Source organism: Panulirus ornatus, chromosome 7 (assembly GCF_036320965.1).
Source record: "Panulirus ornatus isolate Po-2019 chromosome 7, ASM3632096v1, whole genome shotgun sequence".
NCBI classification, from domain to species: Eukaryota; Metazoa; Arthropoda; class Malacostraca; order Decapoda; family Palinuridae; genus Panulirus; species Panulirus ornatus.
The window spans coordinates 22,697,669-22,717,036 of record NC_092230.1 but is presented as its reverse complement, the minus strand read 5'-3'; the positions used below and the strand labels follow the sequence as shown (position 1 = coordinate 22,717,036).

Sequence of the window (19,368 nt, the reverse complement as noted above, 5' to 3'; positions counted from 1 at the left end):
AGGTAGCGCAAGGAAACAGACGAAAGAAATGGCCCAACCCACCCCCATACACATGTATATACATACGTCCACACACGCAAATATACATACCTACACAGCTTTCCATGGTTTACCCCAGACGCTTCACATGCCCTGATTCAATCCACTGACAGCACGTCAACCCCGGTATACCACATTGCTCCAATTCACTCTATTCCTTGCCCTCCTTTCACCCTCCTGCATGTTCAGGCCCCGATCACACAAAATCTTTTTCACTCCATCTTTCCACCTCCAATTTGGTCTCCCTCTTCTCCTTGTTCCCTCCACCTCCGACACATATATCCTCTTGGTCAATCTTTCCTCACTCATTCTCTCCATGTGCCCAAACCATTTCAAAACACCCTCTTCTGCTCTCTCAACCACGCTCTTTTTATTTCCACACATCTCTCTTACCCTTACGTTACTTACTCGATCAAACCACCTCACACCACACATTGTCCTCAAACATCTCATTTCCAGCACATCCATCCTCCTGTGCACCACTCTATCCATAGCCCACGCCTCGCAACCATACAACATTGTTGGAACCACTATTCCTTCAAACATACCCATTTTTGCTTTCCGAGATAATGTTCTCGACTTCCACACATTCTTCAAGGCTCCCAGAATTTTCGCCCCCTCCCCCATCCTATGATCCACTTCCGCTTCCATGGTTCCATCCGCTGCCAGATCCACTCCCAGATATCTAAAACACTTTACTTCCTCCAGTTTTTCTCCATTCAAACTCACCTCCCAATTGACTTGACCCTCAACCCTACTGTACCTAATAACCTTGCTCTTATTCACATTTACTCTTAACTTTCTTCTTCCACACACTTTACCAAACTCAGTCACCAGCTTCTGCAGTTTCTCACATGAATCAGCCACCAGCGCTGTATCATCAGCGAACAACAACTGACTCACTTCCCAAGCTCTCTCATCCCCAACAGACTTCATACTTGCCCCTCTTTCCAAAACTCTTGCATTCACCTCCCTAACAACCCCATCCATAAACAAATTAAACAACCATGGAGACATCACACACCCCTGCCGCAAACCTACATTCACTGAGAACCAATCACTTTCCTCTCTTCCTACACGTACACATGCCTTACATCCTCGATAAAAACTTTTCACTGCTTCTAATAACTTGCCTCCCACACCATATATTCTTAATACCTTCCACAGAGCATCTCTATCAACTCTATCATATGCCTTCTCCAGATCCATAAATGCTACATACAAATCCATTTGCTTTTCTAAGTATTTCTCACATACATTCTTCAAAGCAAACACCTGATCCACACATCCTCTACCACTTCTGAAACCACACTGCTCTTCCCCAATCTGATGCTCTGTACATGCCTTCACCCTCTCAATCAATACCCTCCCATATAATTTACCAGGAATACTCAAACTTATACCTCTGTAATTTGAGCACTCACTCTTATCCCCTTTGCCGTTGTACAATGGCACTCTGCACGCATTCCGCCTATCCTCAGGCACCTCACCATGAGTCATACATACATTAAATAACCTTACCAACCAGTCAACAATACAGTCACCCCCTTTTTTAATAAATTCCACTGCAATACCATCCAAACCTGCTGCCTTGCCAGCTTTCATCTTCCGCAAAGCTTTTACTACCTCTTCTCTGTTTACCAAATCATTTTCCCTAACCCTCTCACTTTGCACACCACCTCGACCAAAACACCCTATATCTGCCACTCTATCATCAAACACATTCAACAAACCTTCAAAATACTCACTCCATCTCCTTCTCGCATCACCACTACTTGTTATCACCTCCCCATTTGCGCCCTTCTCTGAAGTTCCCATTTGCTCCCTTGTCTTACACACTTTATTTATATACTTATGTATATCTCTCTTTTTAAACCAGGTATTCCCAATCACTAGTCCTTTTTCTGCACACAAATCTACAAGCTCTTCACCATTCCCATTTGCAACACTGAACACCCCATGTACACCAATAATTCCCTCAACTGCCACATTACTCACCTTTGCATTCAAATCACCCATCACTATAACCCGGTCTTGTGCATCAAAACTACTAACACACTCACTCAGCTGCTCCCAAATCACTTGCCTCTCGTGATCTTTCTTCTCATGACCAGGTGCATTTGCACCAATAATCACCCACCTCTCTCCATCCACTTTCAGTTTTACCCACATCAATCTAGAAGTTACTTTTTTACTTTTTTTACACTCTGTCACATACTCCCACAACTCCAGCTTCAGGAGTAGTGCTATTCCTTCCTTAGCTCTTGTCCTCTCACCAACCCCTTACTTTACTCCTAAGACTTTCCCAAACCACTCTTCCCCTTTACCCTTGAGCTTCATTTCATTCGGAGCCAAAGCATACTACCTGTCTCTCCTTTCTTCTTATCTTGGTTACATCCACACACATTCAGGCATCCCAGTCTGAGCCTTCAAGGAGGTTGAGCACTCTTGGCTTGACAACTTCTGTTTTCCTTTTTAGAAATTTAAGTACAATGAGGTGGGTTTCCCAGCCCCCTGCTCCTGCCCCCTTTAGTCGCCTTCTATGGCAATTACAGAATATATGGGAAGTATTCTTTCTCCCCTATCCCATCAGGAAGTTATTGCCAAGAGCAGATGAAAAAAATGGCCTTGTTTGCTTAAATCCACACTCTTGCTGTCATGTATGATGCCCTGAAACCACATTCTCTTATCAACACCCAGGCTCTACAGACCTCTCTATGGTTTCCCCAGACCGTTTCATGTACAAAAGGAATCTAAAGAGATTAAAAGAAATTCAAACGACAACAGACCATTGTGTCCTTTTGAGGTTCTTTCTGTAGCAGAAGATATCAGAAACTCACATTAGTGTGATAAAAGTTAGAAGGCATACAGATAATAGAAACTGAATAACTGGCAAACTGTCAGTGTGACTCAGAAGGTGCAAATGATATTTATTTATTAAGTCTGTTCTTAAGTGAATCTATAGTACATCTTTTAAGCACTCTAAATGGCATTTTTTTTCATATGTTAATGATCCTCTTGAAGAAAAAGTACTTCAGCTCATTTGAGTTAAATGTTTGCCCATGAGTTTGTACCCATTACTACAAATGAAAGCAAATGAATCAAGTCTTAAGTAGCTTGATAGATCAAGATTATCATAGAAGATTATCATAGCCTTTGATTATTTTGAATACTTTTATGAGATCACCTCTTAGTCTTCTCTTTTCTTAGCTAAATAGGTTTAGGTTGTTTAATATGCCCGGGTTTGGTCCATAGCACATCACTCCCTATGTACAAGATTGCTCCCGTTTTCTCTCTTTTGCTTATCTTAACCCTCCCACATGTTTAGCCCCAAGCACTCAAAATATTTTCTCCTGCATTCTTCCATCTCCTTTTAGTCTCCCCTTCCACCACATATACCCTCTTTTCAGTACACTCATTTCAGCTCTCAACCAAACTCCTATCTTACCCTACCATTTGTTACTTGATCTACCCCACTTGCACCATTTATTGGCCACATGCATTTCATTTTCAACACATTCTCCCCCTATCTTACTTTCTTATATTGAGCCCACACCTTGCATCCTTAAAATACTGTTGGGACTATTGTACCATCAAACATGTCTTTATTTTTACTGTCAGTGAACAATGACTTCTCTTTCCACACACTTCTCAGTGTTCACTCTCTGGTATCTAAAAGGTTCCACTTCCTCTAGGTTCTCTTCATTCAAATTCTTCCTCTAAATTGTCTCTTCTTACTGCTAAATCTAATAACTTTGCTTTTATTTGCATTTACTTTAAACTTTCATGTTTCACACACTCTTCTAATCTCTGACACCTGGTTGTATTGTTACTGATATCAGTAATGCATCATCAGCAAACAGGAACTGATTCACCTCCCCCCTTCTGAAAAGACTGCAGACGTGACCCTTACTCCAAGACTCTCACCAGTGCTTGTCCAGAAACAGATTCAGGAATTTTCCTATACCTGCCACTGTGAATCTATCAGTCTATCTATCTGTATCTCTGACACCTGTTCCCTTTGGGAACACACATGAGGGAGTGGCCATGGCAAAAGTCTCCATGATTGGTGAACTCCAGTACCACTTCTTAGTCTGTAGTATTTCACCCTTAGCAGGTCACTGGCTGAGGGCAACTCTAGTGCAGTGTTTTCAGGGGCTTCTACTTAGTGTTCTCACCAACCACTATTACCTATTGTGTTTTTCTAATGTTCCAACCTACTACTACTACCTAATGCTCCTAGCTAGTGTTACTTCCTTCTACTTCTCCCTTATGTTTCTTGCTAATCCTCCTGTCTAATGTTCCTACCTACTACTTCTTGCTATTGCTCTTACAATTTTGCCAAAATGCAGGGCTGATGCATAGCACTTACCGCAGGAAAATCTAGTGTTAGGAAGAATGAATTGTTAAAGAAGAGATTGTATGTTTATGGACATATTGCCAACAGTCTACATGTGTATGAGGCAGAAAGACTGCTATATGGGTCAAAGAAATGCAACTTGACAACCACTGAATTGCTGGCTCAGTATGCAGCCTTTACCCTTCTGATACTCAAATGGGTAGTACCAGTACTATACCTCCCTGGTCACTGGCTGTCTACCAGCTACTACCTACTGTAAATTTCATAAAAAATCCCTGAACAAGTGCACAGCTAAGCAAGCAAAAGCTTAGTTTTCCCATAATTTACATGTGTGTCAACTAGTGTATTACTGTAACAAAACCACCGTAAAGATATTCATCACTTAATGTTCACCATTGAATACGTGTCAACTCAGTATTAATGAATTCAACAAGCATTTGACTTAACTTTACATCACTTAATGTTCATCATTGAATACATAGTGTCAATACAGCATGACTGCAGATCAACCAGTATGTAACTTTACATCCCCTAATGTTCAGATAATAACCACTTATTGTTAAATGTGTAAACCAAAAAATACGCTCTCTAAAACTTTCTGTGCTTATTCAAAGTGTAGAAGTATCCATCCCTCCCTTGACCTTAAGCTCTTTTTTGATTACCTGTTTACTACTGTGCTTCCATGTTATGTAATTCCTCAATTGTATATTTTCAGCGGAATGGCCTCTTGAACTCTGTAAACCATCATTTATTTGTTTTTTTTGTTTATGTACATCACCACCCTTACTACCCCTTCCATAAACTGATGAAACAGCTTTGATGACATGGCACACCCCTGCTGCAGACCCACCTTCACATGGAACCACCCACCCTCGTCTTTTCCCACTTACACACAAGCCTTGCTGACTCTTGATAAAAGCTCTTCACTACTACTAGCAGCTTTCCTCCCTCACCACATTTTTGTAACACCTTCCAAAAAGCATCTCCATCAACTCTATCATTTACTTTCTTCCGACCCATAAATGCCACACATGTCCTCCTGTTTTTCAAAGTATATCTCACACACATACTTTATAGCAAAGCGTGGTCCTTACATCTCCTACCACTCCCGAAGGAACATTATTCTTACTTAATCTGAAGCTCTGTGCATGCCACCATCCTCTCAGTCACCACACTCCTAAACAATTTAATGGGTACACTCAACAAACATATGCATCTATAATTTGAACATTCATTTTTTTTTTTTTTTTTTTTTTTTTTTTTTTTTACAAACATGCATCTATAATTTGAACATTCATTTTTTTTTTTTTTCTACCCGTTGCTTTTATACCTTGTCACTAGATAGGTGTTCTGCCAATCCTAAGGCACCTCACCATGATCCATTCATAACCACATCTTCCACCCTATCATATCTAAGATCTCCAAATTTGCTGATGATGCTAAGCTAGGAGGTAGAGCTGTAAACAGACGGGACTGCAAAATGATTCAAAGAGATCTCACCTTACCAGCAGAGTGGTCAGACAGACTGCAAATGAACTTTAGTGTAGACAAGTGTAAAGTTATGCACTTTAAAGGCAAGAATATACGTTACGACTACAAACTATATGGAAACTCGGTAACTTAAGTAAATTAAAAAAAAGACTTTAGAGATATCATTAGCAACAATTTGAAGTACACTAAACAGTGTCAAGCAGCTAGTAAAAAAGGGAATCAACTGTTAAGTTTTATGGCGAGGAACGTATATTACAAGACACCAGAAACCATTTTCACTTCTTATGATTCTCAAGCAAGACCACACCTTGAATGTGCAGACCAGTTTTGACCCCCAGACTATAAAAAAGATGAAAAATTAGAGCAAGGACAAAGACGTGTGACAAGATTGTTCCCATCCCTTAAGTATCTAGCATACTGAGAGAGGCTTCTCTTCTCCCTTAAAAAACGTAGACTTCACACTGATTTAATCCATGTTCAAAATTCTGAACAAGTTCAATAAAGTAATTCATGAACATCTATTTGAAATACAAGAAAATACGGTTACCAGGACAATGGAATAAAACTCATAGCTAAAAGATGTACAGAGGTGGCAAAAAGCTCATTATCCTATAGGTGTGTTGAATACTGGATTAAGGTACCATCAGATGTAATGAATGCTAAGACTATGAATACCTTCAAAAGTCATTTAGACAAATATTTTATAAATTCAGGTACACTCTGAAGAAAACATTAGAAATAAACTGTATAAACAACTGTGGTAACAATGACAGTAGAAGGCTAATGTGTATCTGTAGGGTATCGATGATAGCTTAAAAAACTGCTGAGCTTATTTATATATATATTTTTTAAGAATATAGGGGGAGAAAGAATACTTCCCACGCATTCCTCACTTGTCGTAAAAGGTGACTAAAGGGGACGTGAGTGGGGGGCTGGAAACCCTCCCCTCCTTGTATTTTAACTTTCTAAAAGGGGAAACAGAAGGAGTCATGCGGGGAGTGCTCATCCTCCTCGAAGGCTCAGATTGGGGTGTCTAAATGTGTGTGGATGTAACCAAGATGAGAAAAAAGGAGAGATAGGTAGTATGTTTGAGGAAAGGAACCTGGATGTTTTGGCTTTGAGGGAAACGAAGCTCAAGGGTAGAGGGGAAGAGTGGTTTGGAAATGTCTTGGGGGTAAAGTCAGGGGTTAGTGAGAGGATGAGAGTAAGGGAGGAGTAGTACTCCTCCTGAAACAGGGGTGGTGGGAGTATGTGACAGAGTGTAAGAAAGTAAACTCTAGATTGATATGGGTAAAACTGAAAGTGGATGGAGAGAGATGGGTGATTATTGGTGCAAATGCACCTGAGCATGAGAAGGAAGATCATGAGAGGCAAGTGTTTTGGGAGCAGGTGAGTGAGTGTGTTAGTAGTTTTGATGCACAAGACCGGGTTATAGTGATGGGTGATTTGAATGCAAAGGTGAGTAATGTGGCAGTTGAGGGAATAATTGGTGTACATGGGGTGTTCAGTGTTGTAAATGGAAATGGTGAAGAGCTTGTAGATTTATGTGCTGAAAAAGGACTGGTGATTGGCAATACCTGGTTTAAAAAGAGAGATATATATAAGTATAGGTATGTAAGTAGGAGAGATGGCCAGAGAGCGTTATTGGATTATGTGTTAATTGACAGGCGTGCGAAAGAGAGACTTTTGGATGTTAATGTGCTGAGAGGTGCAACTGGAGGGATGTCTGATCATTATCTTGTGGAGGCAAAGGTGAAGATTTGTAGAGGTTTTCAGAAAAGAAGAGAGAATGTTGGGGGGAAGAGATTGGTGAGAGTAAGTGAGCTTGAGAGGGAGACTTGTGTGAGGAAGTACCAGGAGAGACTGAGTTTAGAATGGAAAAAGGTGAGAACGAAGGAGGTAAGGGGAGTGGGGGAGGAATGGGATGTATTTAGGGAAGCAGTTATGGCTTGCGCAAAAGATGCTTGTGGCATGAGAAGCATGGGAGGTGGGCAGATTAGAAAGGGTAGTGAGTGGTGGGATGAAGAAGTAAGATTATTAGTGAAAGAGAAGAGAGAGGCATTTGGACGATTTTTGCAGGGAAATAATGCAAATGACTGGGAGATGTATAAAAGAAAGAGGCAGAAGGCCAAGAGAAAGGTGCAAGAGGTGAAAAAGAGGGCAAATGAGAGTTGGGGTGAGAGATTATCATTGTATTTTAGGGAGAATGAAAAGATGTTTTGGAAGGAGGTAAATAAAGTGTGTAAGTCAAGGGAACAAATGGGAACTTCAGTAAAGGGGGCAAATGGGGAGGTGATAACAAGTAGTGGTGATGTGAAAAGGAGATGGAGTGAATATTTTGAAGGTTTGTTGAATGTGTTTGATGATGGAGTGTCAGATATAGGGTGTTTTGGTCGAGGTGGTGTGCAAAGTGAGAGGGTTAGGAAGAATGATTTGGTAAACAGAGAAGAGGTAGTAAAAGCCTTGCAGAAGATGAAAGCCGGCAAGGCAGTGGGTTTGGATGGTACTGCAGTGGAATTTATTAAAAAAGAGGGTGACTGTATTGTTGACTGGTTGGTAAGGTTTATGTGTGTATGACACATGGTGAGGTGCCTGAGGATTGGCGGAATGCATGCATAGTGCCATTGTACAAAGGCAAAGGGGATAAAAGTGAGTGCTCAAATTACAGAGGTATAAGTTTGTTGAGTATTCCTGGGAAATTATATGGGAGGGTATTGATTGAGAGGGTGAAGGCATGTACAGAGCATCAGATTGGGGAAGAGCAGTGTGGTTTCAGAAGAGGTAGAGGATGTGTGGATCAGGTGTTACCTTTGAAGAATATATGTGAGAAATATTTAGATAAGCAAATGGATTTGTATGTAGCATATATGGATCTGGAGAAGGCATAAGATAGAGTTGATAGAGATGCTCTGTGGAAGGTGTTAAGAATATATGGTGTGGGAGGTAAGTTGTTAGAAGCAGTGAAAAGTTTTTATCGAGGATGTAAGGCATGTGTACGTGTAGGAAGAGAGAAAAGTGATTGGTTGTCAGTGAATGTAGGTTTGCAGCAGGGGTGCATGATGTCTCCATGGTTGTTTAATTTGCTTATGGATGGGGTTGTTAGGGAGGTGAATGCAAGTTTTGGAAAGAGGGGCAAGTATGCAGTCTGTTGTGGATGAGAGAGCTTGGGAAGTGAGTCAGTTGTTGTTTGCTGATGATAGAGCGCTGGTGGCTGGTTCGTGTGAGAAACTGCAGAAGCTGGTGACTGAGTTTGGTAGTGTGTGAAAGAAGAAAGCTAAGAGTAAATGTGAAGAAGAGCAAGGTTATTAGGTACGGTAGGGTTGAGGGACAAGTCAATTGGGAGGTAAGTTTGAATGGAGAAAAACTGGAGGAAGTGAAGTGTTTTAGATATCTGGGAGTGGATTTGGCAGCGGATGGATCTATGGGAGCAGACGTGAATCATAGGTTAGGGGAGGGGGCGAAAGGTCTGGGAGCGTTGAAAAATGTGTGGAAGTTGAAAACGTTATCTTGGAAAGCAAAAATGGGTATGTTTGAAGGAACAGTGATTCCAACAATGTTATATGGTTGCGAGGCATGGGCTATAGATAGAGTTGTATGGAGGAGGGTGGATGTGCTGGTAATGAGATGTTTGAGGACATTATGTGGTGTGATGTGGTTTGATTAAGTAAGTAATGTAAGGGTAAGAGAGATGTGTGGTAATAAAAAGAGTATGGTTGAGAGAGCATAAGAGGGTGTTTTGAAATGGTTTGGTCACATGGAGAGAATGAGTGAGGAAATATTGACCAAGAGGATATATGTGTCAGAGGTGGAGGGAACGAGGAGAAGAGGGAGACCGAATTGGAGGTGGAAAGATGGAGTGAAAAAGACTTTGAGTAATCGGGGCCTGAACATGCAGGAGGGTTAAAGGCATGCAAGGAATATAGTGAATTGGAACGATGTGGTATACCGGGGTCGACGTGCTGTCAGTGGATTGAACCAGGGCTTGTAGAGCATCTGGGGTAAACCATGGAAAGTTCTGTGGGGCCTGGTTGTGGAAAGGGAGCTGTGGTTTCAGTGCATTATACATGACTGCTAGAGAGTGAGTGTGAACGAATGTGGCCTTTGTTGTCTTTTCCTAGCGCTACCTTGCGCACATGCGGGGGAAGGGGGCTGTAATTTCATGTGTGGCGGGGTGGTGATGGGAATGATTAAAGGCAGACAGTATGAATTATGTACTTGTATATATGTGTATATGTCTGTGTGTGTATATATATGTATATTTGTGTGTGTGGATGTGTATGTATATAGATGTGTATGTGGGTGGGTTGGGCCATTCTTTTGTCTGTTTCCTTGCGCTACCTCGCTAATGCGGGAAACAACGACAAAGTAAAATAAATAAAAATACGAAGTGACGACACTGCAAGAGGCCTATTGGCCCATGATAGGCAGGTCCTGAGTCTGTCCACCTTACAACCAACTGCCAGAACCCATAAACACATCAAACCTTCATTTAAAGCTACCTAAAGACCTAGCTTCCACTACTATACTTGGCATCTTGTTCCATAAATCTACTACCCTATTCCTGAACCAACAGTTACCCACATCTAACCTAATTTTTTTTTTTTTTGTTCATATTGAATCTCTTATTTCCAGTCCTATCTGGTGGCTCCATTCTAATAACTTTATTCATGTTACCTTTATTAATGACCTTCACCCATTTAAAGACTTCGTTCACATCCCCTTTACCCCTCCTCATAAGTGAGTGTAAATTCTGTATATTTAACCTCTCTTCATAGGTGAGGTTTCTAATTACAGGGATCATTTTTGTCATTTGCCTTTGTACTCTCTCTAAACACTCTATCAGCAGCAAAATATTGAGCCCAAAACTGGACCGCATAATCCAAACGTGGTCTCACCAACGCAAGATAAAGTGCTCTAGGAGTTTTATCGCTAACAGTTCTATTAATGAACCCTGACATCCTATTAGCCTTATTACACACTTTAGTACATTGTTGCTGCGGCTTAAGAAACTTGCTCACCCATACCCGTAAATATCTTTCACATTCTATTTTTATTTATGTTTATTTGTTATACTTCAATGTTTCCCATATCAGCAAGGTAGCACCAGGAAACAGACAAGAACAATCCATCCACTCATATACACACATATAGGGGAGAAAGAATACTTCCCATGCATTCCCCACATGTTGTAGAAGGCGACTAAAGGGGACAGGAGTGGGAGGGCTAGAAACCCTCCCCTCCTTGTGTTTTAACTTTCTAAATGGGGAAACAGAAGAAAGAGTTGTGCGGAGAGTGCTCATCCTCCTCGAAGGCTCAGATTGGGGTGTCTAAATGTGTGTGGATGTAACCAAGATGAGAAAAAAGGAGAGATAGGTCGTATGTTTGAGGAAAGGAACCTGGATGTTTTGGCTCTGAGTGAAACGAAGCTTAAGGGTAAAGGGGAAGAGAGTGGTTTGGAAACGTCTTGGGAGTAAAGTCAGGGGTTAGTGAGAGGACAAGAGCAAAGGAAGGAGTAGCACTACTCGTGAAACAGGAGTTGTGGGAGTATGCGATAGAGTGTAAGAAAGTGAACTCTAGATTGATATGGGTAAAACTGAAAGTTGATGGAGAGAGATGGGTAATTATTGTTGCGTATGTACCAGGGAATGAGAAGAAAGATCATGAGAGGCAAGTGTTTTGGTAACAGCTGAATGAGTGTGTTAGTAGTTTTGATGCACAAGACCGGGTTATAGTGATGGGTGATTTGAATGCAAAGGTGAGTAATTTGGCAGTTGAGGGAATAATTGGTGTACATGGAGTGTTCAGTGTTGTAAATGGAAATGGTGAAGAGCTTGTAGATTTATGTGCTGAAAAAGGACTGGTGATTGGCAATACCTGATTTAGAAAGAGAGATATACATAAGTATACGTATGTAAGTAGGAGAGATGGCTAGAGCGTTATTGGCTTATGTATTAATTGATAGGCACGCCAAAGAGAGACTTTTGGATGTTAATGTGCTGAGAGGTGCAACTGGAGGGATGTCTGATCATTATCTTGTGGAGGCAAAGATGAAGATTTGTAGAGGTTTTCAGAAAAGAAGAGAGAATGTTGGGGTGAAGAGCTTGAGAAGGAGACTTGTGTGAGGAAGTACCAGGAGAGACTGAGATCAGAATGGAAAAAGGTGAGAACAAAAGACATAAGGGGAGTGCTGTTTCCCTACCTTTGGGCAGAGAAGAAGCATTGGCACATAAAGGCAAGGTATAAAGGCAAGGGGAACAAAAGTGAATGTTCAGATTACAGAGGTATAAATCTTTTGACTATGGCTGGTAAGTTGTATGGGAGAGTGGTGATTAAACAGGTGGTGGCATGCTCAGAACATGCTGGGGAGGAAAAATTTAGCTTTAGTAGCGGTAGAAGATGAGAGATGTATTAAGAATAGGAAAAGGATACGTATTTGGCATTTATGGATCTAGAGAAAGCATAATAGGGTTGATTATGATGCTTTTTGGAAGGTGCTATGTATGCTTTGACATCAACTGTTTCCAAAATCTGAATCCCTCCTCAACTCTTACCCTCAGACAATCTCACTCAATCTTCTTTCTGATCACCAGTATGGCTTCCATGAGGTGAGATCCACTGGTGGTATTCTTTCCTGTCCTACATATGCTTGTTCATAATCCCTAAGAGATTTTGAGGAATCCTATGTAGTTGCCCTTGATATGTCTAAAGATTTTAATGGTGTGGCATTGGGGTCTCATTTCTAAACTCCCTTTTTTAGCTTCCCTCACTCATTTTGCTCCCTCATATCTAGCTTCCTTTTCTGGCCAATGTCTCCATGTTTGTTGATGCATCATCTCCCCCTTTCTCCATCAACAGCTGTGTCCCTCAAGGCTCTGTCCTGTCTCCTGTTTTTTTTGTCTTTCTTTCTATCAGTGATTTCTTTTCTTCTACAAATGACCAAATGCACTTGTGTGCTGACAACTCTCCATTGCATTCCTCCACATTCTTCAATTCTGTTCCTTCTTTCACTTGATCTACATCTCATCTCAACACAGCTCCCTCAGTATGCTCAGACATTAACAAAACCCAGTTTTTGTCCATCTATCCATCAAAAATTCCTCACAACTCCTCTTTTCCTCAAGAATTCTATAATTCCACCTCTTATTTCAGGTATAGATGAAAATATGTCAAGTATAACAATTAGATATCTTGGGGCCATGACAATCCAGAGAAAGTATACCATGTAGCAGATAGTTGATGAAATTAAAGGAATTGAATATATCCTGTCTCAGGAATTATTCCTTTGAACTCAGTTGCACATATAGATGGTATACTGTAACTAACTGAAGAAACAAAGCAGATCTTCAAAGTACCTGACTTAGCATTATCATTTATTGTGTGGAATTATGGATACAGCATATGCATACTGTAGAATTTGATTTCATTGAATTTTCTTTTCACTGTAGCTTAAGATTTTGGTTCTGTTTTGGTAAATGGAAAAAAAATTGAAAGTTACTTCTCTGTTACCTGTAAGAGTTGTATGTCAGTTTATTTTTCAGGAATGGAATCTAGACACGAAAATAATTTCACAGGTGTTAATGAAAAAGCAGTGAAACACTTCTTTTGTTATAGCTGATTTTGAACATGAAATATGCAGATAAATATATAATGATTAGTGTGTTTGGGATAATTCTGACAGAGCTTCTGTTCATGTGTGCAGAAAATTGATAGAAATTTCTGCATAGCATGTGAAGAATTGCAATTTTAAATTTTAATCACTTGAACGAGTAATGCAAGTATAGTTAAGTTTTTATTTCATTTGTATCTAAAATAAAGCTCTTATTCAAGGAACTTGCTGAATTACACTGTGTTTTCTTATGTCTCTTACAGTGACAAATAAGGAATATGAGTATGTTGATGACTCAGGGGAAGAGGAGTCTGTTTCACCCAAGAAAGAAGCTTTTCCAGGGAATAAGATGGAAATTTCTCCAACTAAAACTGATAGTGCTTCACAAACTAAAACTAAGAATTCACCACAGTCTCGAACAAAGGACTCACCCAAGAAGAAATCCACGGTATTAAAGAAAGATAAAGCACTGGATTCCAAGAAAAAACAATTAAAGATTTTAAGTTTTTTTACAAAAAAGTGAGAGCAAAGAACTACAAATATAGCAGAAACAAATAACATTACAAGAGATAGCACCTTGCATGGTCATTTTGAATCATACTTGTTATCCCACGTAAAAAGGTAGCAATTGCACTTTGATGCATCTTTTTTTATTTTCATTATAGGTACACTTGCTTTGCATGTATCCATCGGTTCATCATTTGTATTCACCTTACATTCAAGTATTGACAGCCTTGCTAATGGGCTCTGTAAGCCAGCTGCTGCAAGACTTTTATACTTACCTTTTTTTTTTTTTTTTACATTAACTTGATCTTATTGTGCTAATGTCTGTTTTAAGAAAAGTGAAGTTATACATCATGAAATTATTTTGATGAATTATTCATACATCAAGAAAACTTAATTATAATTGGAAATGATATTTCAGTGTATGATGTATTGACCAGTTCTTTTTGAGGGTATTTTATAGTTGTTTTGATTTTATTGATTTATATAATAAGTGAGTAGTTGGTGATGGTGTGCTGTTCATTTTAACTAGTATTTATAAGTCATTGATGGATACCATTGTTCATTCACATTTACAGTGTATGATAAAAAGTAATGCATGATCTTGCTTATAAGAATGATTAATCCTTATACCTTTTCATTGTGCAGTAGTGGATGAGAATGTTGTGTAACTACAATTTATTTTTTTACAGTGTTCAAACTAGTACAACAGTGATGTTTGCTTATTATACAGCACTTTTCTTCCTTTTTATTTTTTCAACGATTTCCCCTCCACAAGTAATCCATTTCCCTTATACACTGATGACTCAACAATGCATTCATCCACATCCTTCAATTCTGCTACCTCTTTCACTTGATCTGCATCTTGTCTTGACAGTTTCCTCAATAAACCCAGACTTGGACAGGATATCTCAATGGGTTAGACAGAATCTTAATTCATAGATTTGAATGGATGGCATGATGCGCATGTTTGGAGGAAAATGAAATATGTTAGCAAATCCTTACAAATGTGGCAGTGATTCCAATCCTTAAGAATATGGACTATTAAGGATATGGGGAGAACAGAGGGAATTACCTTGAATATAGACAGTGTTTAGATTAGAAAGGGAGTATTTGTATTTTGATACAATGGGAACTTTTTTTCAGTTCTAGGCTTTGTATTTTTTACTCTTTGCCCTTCATTCATCTCTATTTTCTGGCAGACTTAGCTCCATCCGTGCTCTCTTTTTCTCCATCAGTTTTCTTAGATTTGTCTTCCATCTTGCTATATGGTTGGTTATTTTGGTTTTAGTGCTATCGACAACCATGATTATTAAGGCCACTATTCTGTAACCACCATTTGAAAAGACTTAAACATCATTTTCATTTGCTTCATATAATTCTAAAACCACACATGTTCTGACTACATGTTATTGGTTGCACCATGCTGTACCTTTCTCCACAGGCTATACTTGCAATGCTGCACAGCTATATGGCAGTCACCATTAATACATTCTTAAGCCTTACTCTTTGCTGTTTTGGATTCTCTTGGCTCTTCAACTTATAGAAACAAAATTCAATATAAAAAATCATTTACCATGGGAAGTTCTGTAGGGCCTGGTTGTGGATAGCGAACTGTGTTTTCAGTGAATTGATTATACATGACTGCTAGAGAAAGGATACAAACTGACGGGGCTTCTCTTGGTCTGTTTGTGGTGATACCCCCGACAATGCAGGAAACAGTAATCGAGCATGAAAAAATTGTCATTCTGGTACACTTGAAAACAATTTAACATTATTCTCATTGGTCTTTTCTGTTTATATCAACTTGTTCACTCTTTCCTGTGTTAGCGAGGTAGTACCAGGAACCTGCAAATAAAAGGCCTCATGCGCTCACATCCATTTTCTAGCTATCATGTGTAATGCACCAGGAAGTTGTAGGAGTAACACTACTCCTGAAGCAGGAGTTATGGAAGTGTGGGAATGTAAGGCTGTGAAATCTAAACTGATGTGGGTCAAAATGAAAGTGGATGGCAAGAGATGGATGATTATTAGTGCTTATGTATGTGCCCATGAAAAGAAAGATCATGAGAGGCAAGTGTTTTGGAAGCAGCTGAGTGGGTGCATCAGCAGTTTTTGATGCAAGAGACTGGGTATTAGCAATGGATGATTCGAAGGCAAAGATGAGTGATGTGACAGTTGAGGGTATAATTAGGGGGCATGGGTATTCAGTATTATGAATGAAAATGGTGAACAGCTTGTAGAGTTGTGTGCTGAAAAAGGATCATCTGTTGTAAGGAATACTTGGTTTACAAAGAGGGACATCCACAAGTACATGTATGTAGGAAAGATGGTGAGTGAATAGTATTGGATTATATATTAATTGATAGGCATGTAAGAGAGAGACTTGTGCATGTAAATGAGCTGAAAGGGGCAATGGCTGGGATGTTGGATTACTGTCATGTAGGGGCAAGGGTGAGGATTTGTAGAGGTTTTAGGAAAAGAGGAAATTACCATTGAGAAGAGAGTAGCAAAAGCAAGTGAGCTTGGAAAAGAGATTTATATGAAGGAATACCAAGAGAGATGAGCATAGAATATGAAAAGGTGAGAGCAAATGAAGCAAGGGGAGTGGATGTGGAATGGGGGGTATTTAGGGAAGTGGTGCTGGCATGTGCGAGAGATACATATGGCATGCGAAAGGTGGGAGGTTGGCAGATTAGAAAGGGTAATGATTGGTGGTAAGAAGTAAGGTTGCTAGTGAAAGATGAAAGGGAGGTGTTTGGGCAGTACTTACAGGAAAGGAATACAAATGATTGGGGAATGTATAAGAAAGCAGCAGGAGGTCAAGAGAAAGGTGCAGGGGTTGAAAAAGAGGCAAATGAGAGTTGGGGTGAATGAGTATCTGCAAACTTGAAGGAAAGTAAGATGATGTTTTGGAACAAGGTAAAGAACAAAAGAAAATATAGGAGCATCAGTGAAAGGGCCTAAAGGGGAAGTGATAACAGTTACTGATGAAGTGAGTATTTTGAAGGACTATTGAATATGTTTGATGATGGAGTGGCATGTGTACGGTGTTGGGGTTGGGGTGGTACATAGAGAGAGATTCTTGGAGTGTGGCTTGCTTAAGTGAGAAGTGGTTGTAAAATCCTTACATATATTGAAATATGACAAAGCAGCTGGAGTGGATGGTATTGCTGTTGAATTTATTAAAAAAAAAGGGATGACAGTGTTGTTGATTGGTCAGTTAGGATTTTCATCGTATGAATAGATTATGGTGAGGTGCCTTAAAAATGGCAGAATGCATGTATAGTGCCATTGTGTAAAGGCAATGTTGATAAAGGTGAGTGTTCAAACTAGAGAGGTGTAATTCTGTTAACTGTACCTGGTAAATTGGATGGCAGGTAGTGACTGAGAGAGTAAAGGCATGCACAGAGCATCAGATTGGGGAGGAAGCATGGTTTCAGGAGTGGAAGAGGATGTTAGGATCAAGTGTTTGCAATGAAGAATGTACATGAGAAGTACTTAGAGAAACAGACAGATTTGTATGTGGCATTTATGGATCTGGCGAAAGATTCATATTTTTATTTATTTTGCTTTGTCGGTCTCCCGCGTTAGCGAGGTAGCGCAAGGAAACAGACGAAAGAAATGGCCCAACCCACCCACATACACATGTATATACATACACGTCCACACACGCAAATACACATACCTATACATCTCAACGTATACATCTGTATACACGCACAGACATATACATATATACACATGTACATAATTATACATTTCCCTTTTCCATAGCCAGAGGCTGAACCATTATGTGACATTCATTTTTTCAGTTCATTTCAAGCTAGAAGTTTCAGTTTTCTAAATTATTTCTTACATTTTTCATATGTATATATATATATATATATATATATATATATATATATATATATATATATATATATATATATGTGTGTGTGTGTGTGTGTGTGTGTGTATGTGTGTATATGTGTGTGTATGTATATATATATATATGTGTGTGTGTGTGTGTGTATATGTGTGTATGTGTGTGTGTATGTATATATATATATTATCCCTGGGGATAGGGGTGAAAGAATACTTCCCACGCATTCCTCACGTGTCGTAGAAGGCAACTAGAGGGGACAGGAGAGGGGGGGGGGCCAGAAATCCTCCCCTCCTTGTATTATTAACTTTCTAAAAAATGGGAAACAGAAGGAGTCACGCGGGGAGTGCTCATCCTCCTCGTAGACTCAGATTAGGGTGTCTAAATGTGTATGGATGTAACCAAGATGAGAAAAAAGGAGAGATAGGTAGTATATTTGAGGAAAGGAACCTGGATGTTTTGGCTCTGAGTGAAATGAAGCTCAAGGGTAAAGGGGAAGAGTGGTTTGGGAATGTCTTAGGAGTAAAGTCAGGGGTTAGTGAGAGGACAAGAGCAAGGGAAGGAGTAGCAGTACTCCTGAAACAGGAGTTGTAGGAGTATGTTATAGAATGTAAGAAAGTAAATTCTCGATTAATATGGGTAAAACTGAAAGTTGATGGAGAGAGATGGGTGATTATTGGTGCATATGCACCTGGGCATGAGAAGAAAGATCATGAGAGGCAAGTGTTTTGGGAGCAGCTAAATGAGTGTGTTAGTGGTTTTGATGCAGAAGACTGGGTTATAGTGATGGGTGATTTGAATGCAAAGGTGAGTAATGTGGCAGTTGAGGGAATAATTGGTATACATGGGGTGTTCAGTGTTGTAAATGGAAATGGTGTAGAGCTTGTAGATTTATGTGCTGAAAAAGGACTGGTGATTGGCAATACCTGGTTTAAAAAGCGAGATATACATAAGTATACGTATGTAAGTTGGAGAGATGGCCAGAGAGCGTTATTGGATTACGTGTTAATTGACAGGCGCGCGAAAGAGAGACTTTTGGATGTTAATGTGCTGAGAGGTGCAACTGGAGGGATGTCTGATCATTATCTTGTGGAGGCTAAGGTGAAGATTTGTATGGGTTTTCAGAAAAGAAGAGTGAATGTTGGGGTGAAGAGGGTGGTGAGAGTAAGTGAGCTTGGGAAGGAGACTTGTGTGAGGAAGTACCAGGAGAGACTGAGTACAGAATGGAAAAAGGTGAGAACAATGGAAGTAAGGGGAGTGGGGGAGGAATGGGATGTATTTAGGGAATCAGTGATGGAGTGCGCAAAAGATGCTTGTGGCATGAGAAGCGTGGGAGGTGGGTTGATTAGAAAGGGTAGTGAGTGGTGGATGAGGAAGTAAGATTATTATTGAAAGAGAAGAGAGAGGCATTTGGACGATTTTTGCAGGGAAAAAATGAAATTGAGTAGATGTATAAAAGAAAGAGACAGGAGGTCAAGAGAAAGGTGCAAGAGGTGAAAAAGA

At 39.8% G+C, this 19,368-nt stretch overlaps 1 protein-coding gene across 2 annotated transcripts in view; it reads left to right on the top strand.

The window, feature by feature from the left end:
• Positions 1-14,617, top strand: part of LOC139749451 (uncharacterized) — an 86,291-nt gene extending 71,674 nt beyond the window's left edge. For both annotated transcript variants that reach the window (XM_071663327.1, XM_071663328.1), the window contains one exon: positions 13,760-14,617. In XM_071663327.1, coding sequence (XP_071519428.1) covers positions 13,760-14,019 — 260 coding nt within the window. In that variant the 3' untranslated portion in view covers positions 14,020-14,617. The remainder of the gene's footprint in view (positions 1-13,759) is intronic.
• Positions 14,618-19,368: the final 4,751 nt, after the last annotated feature.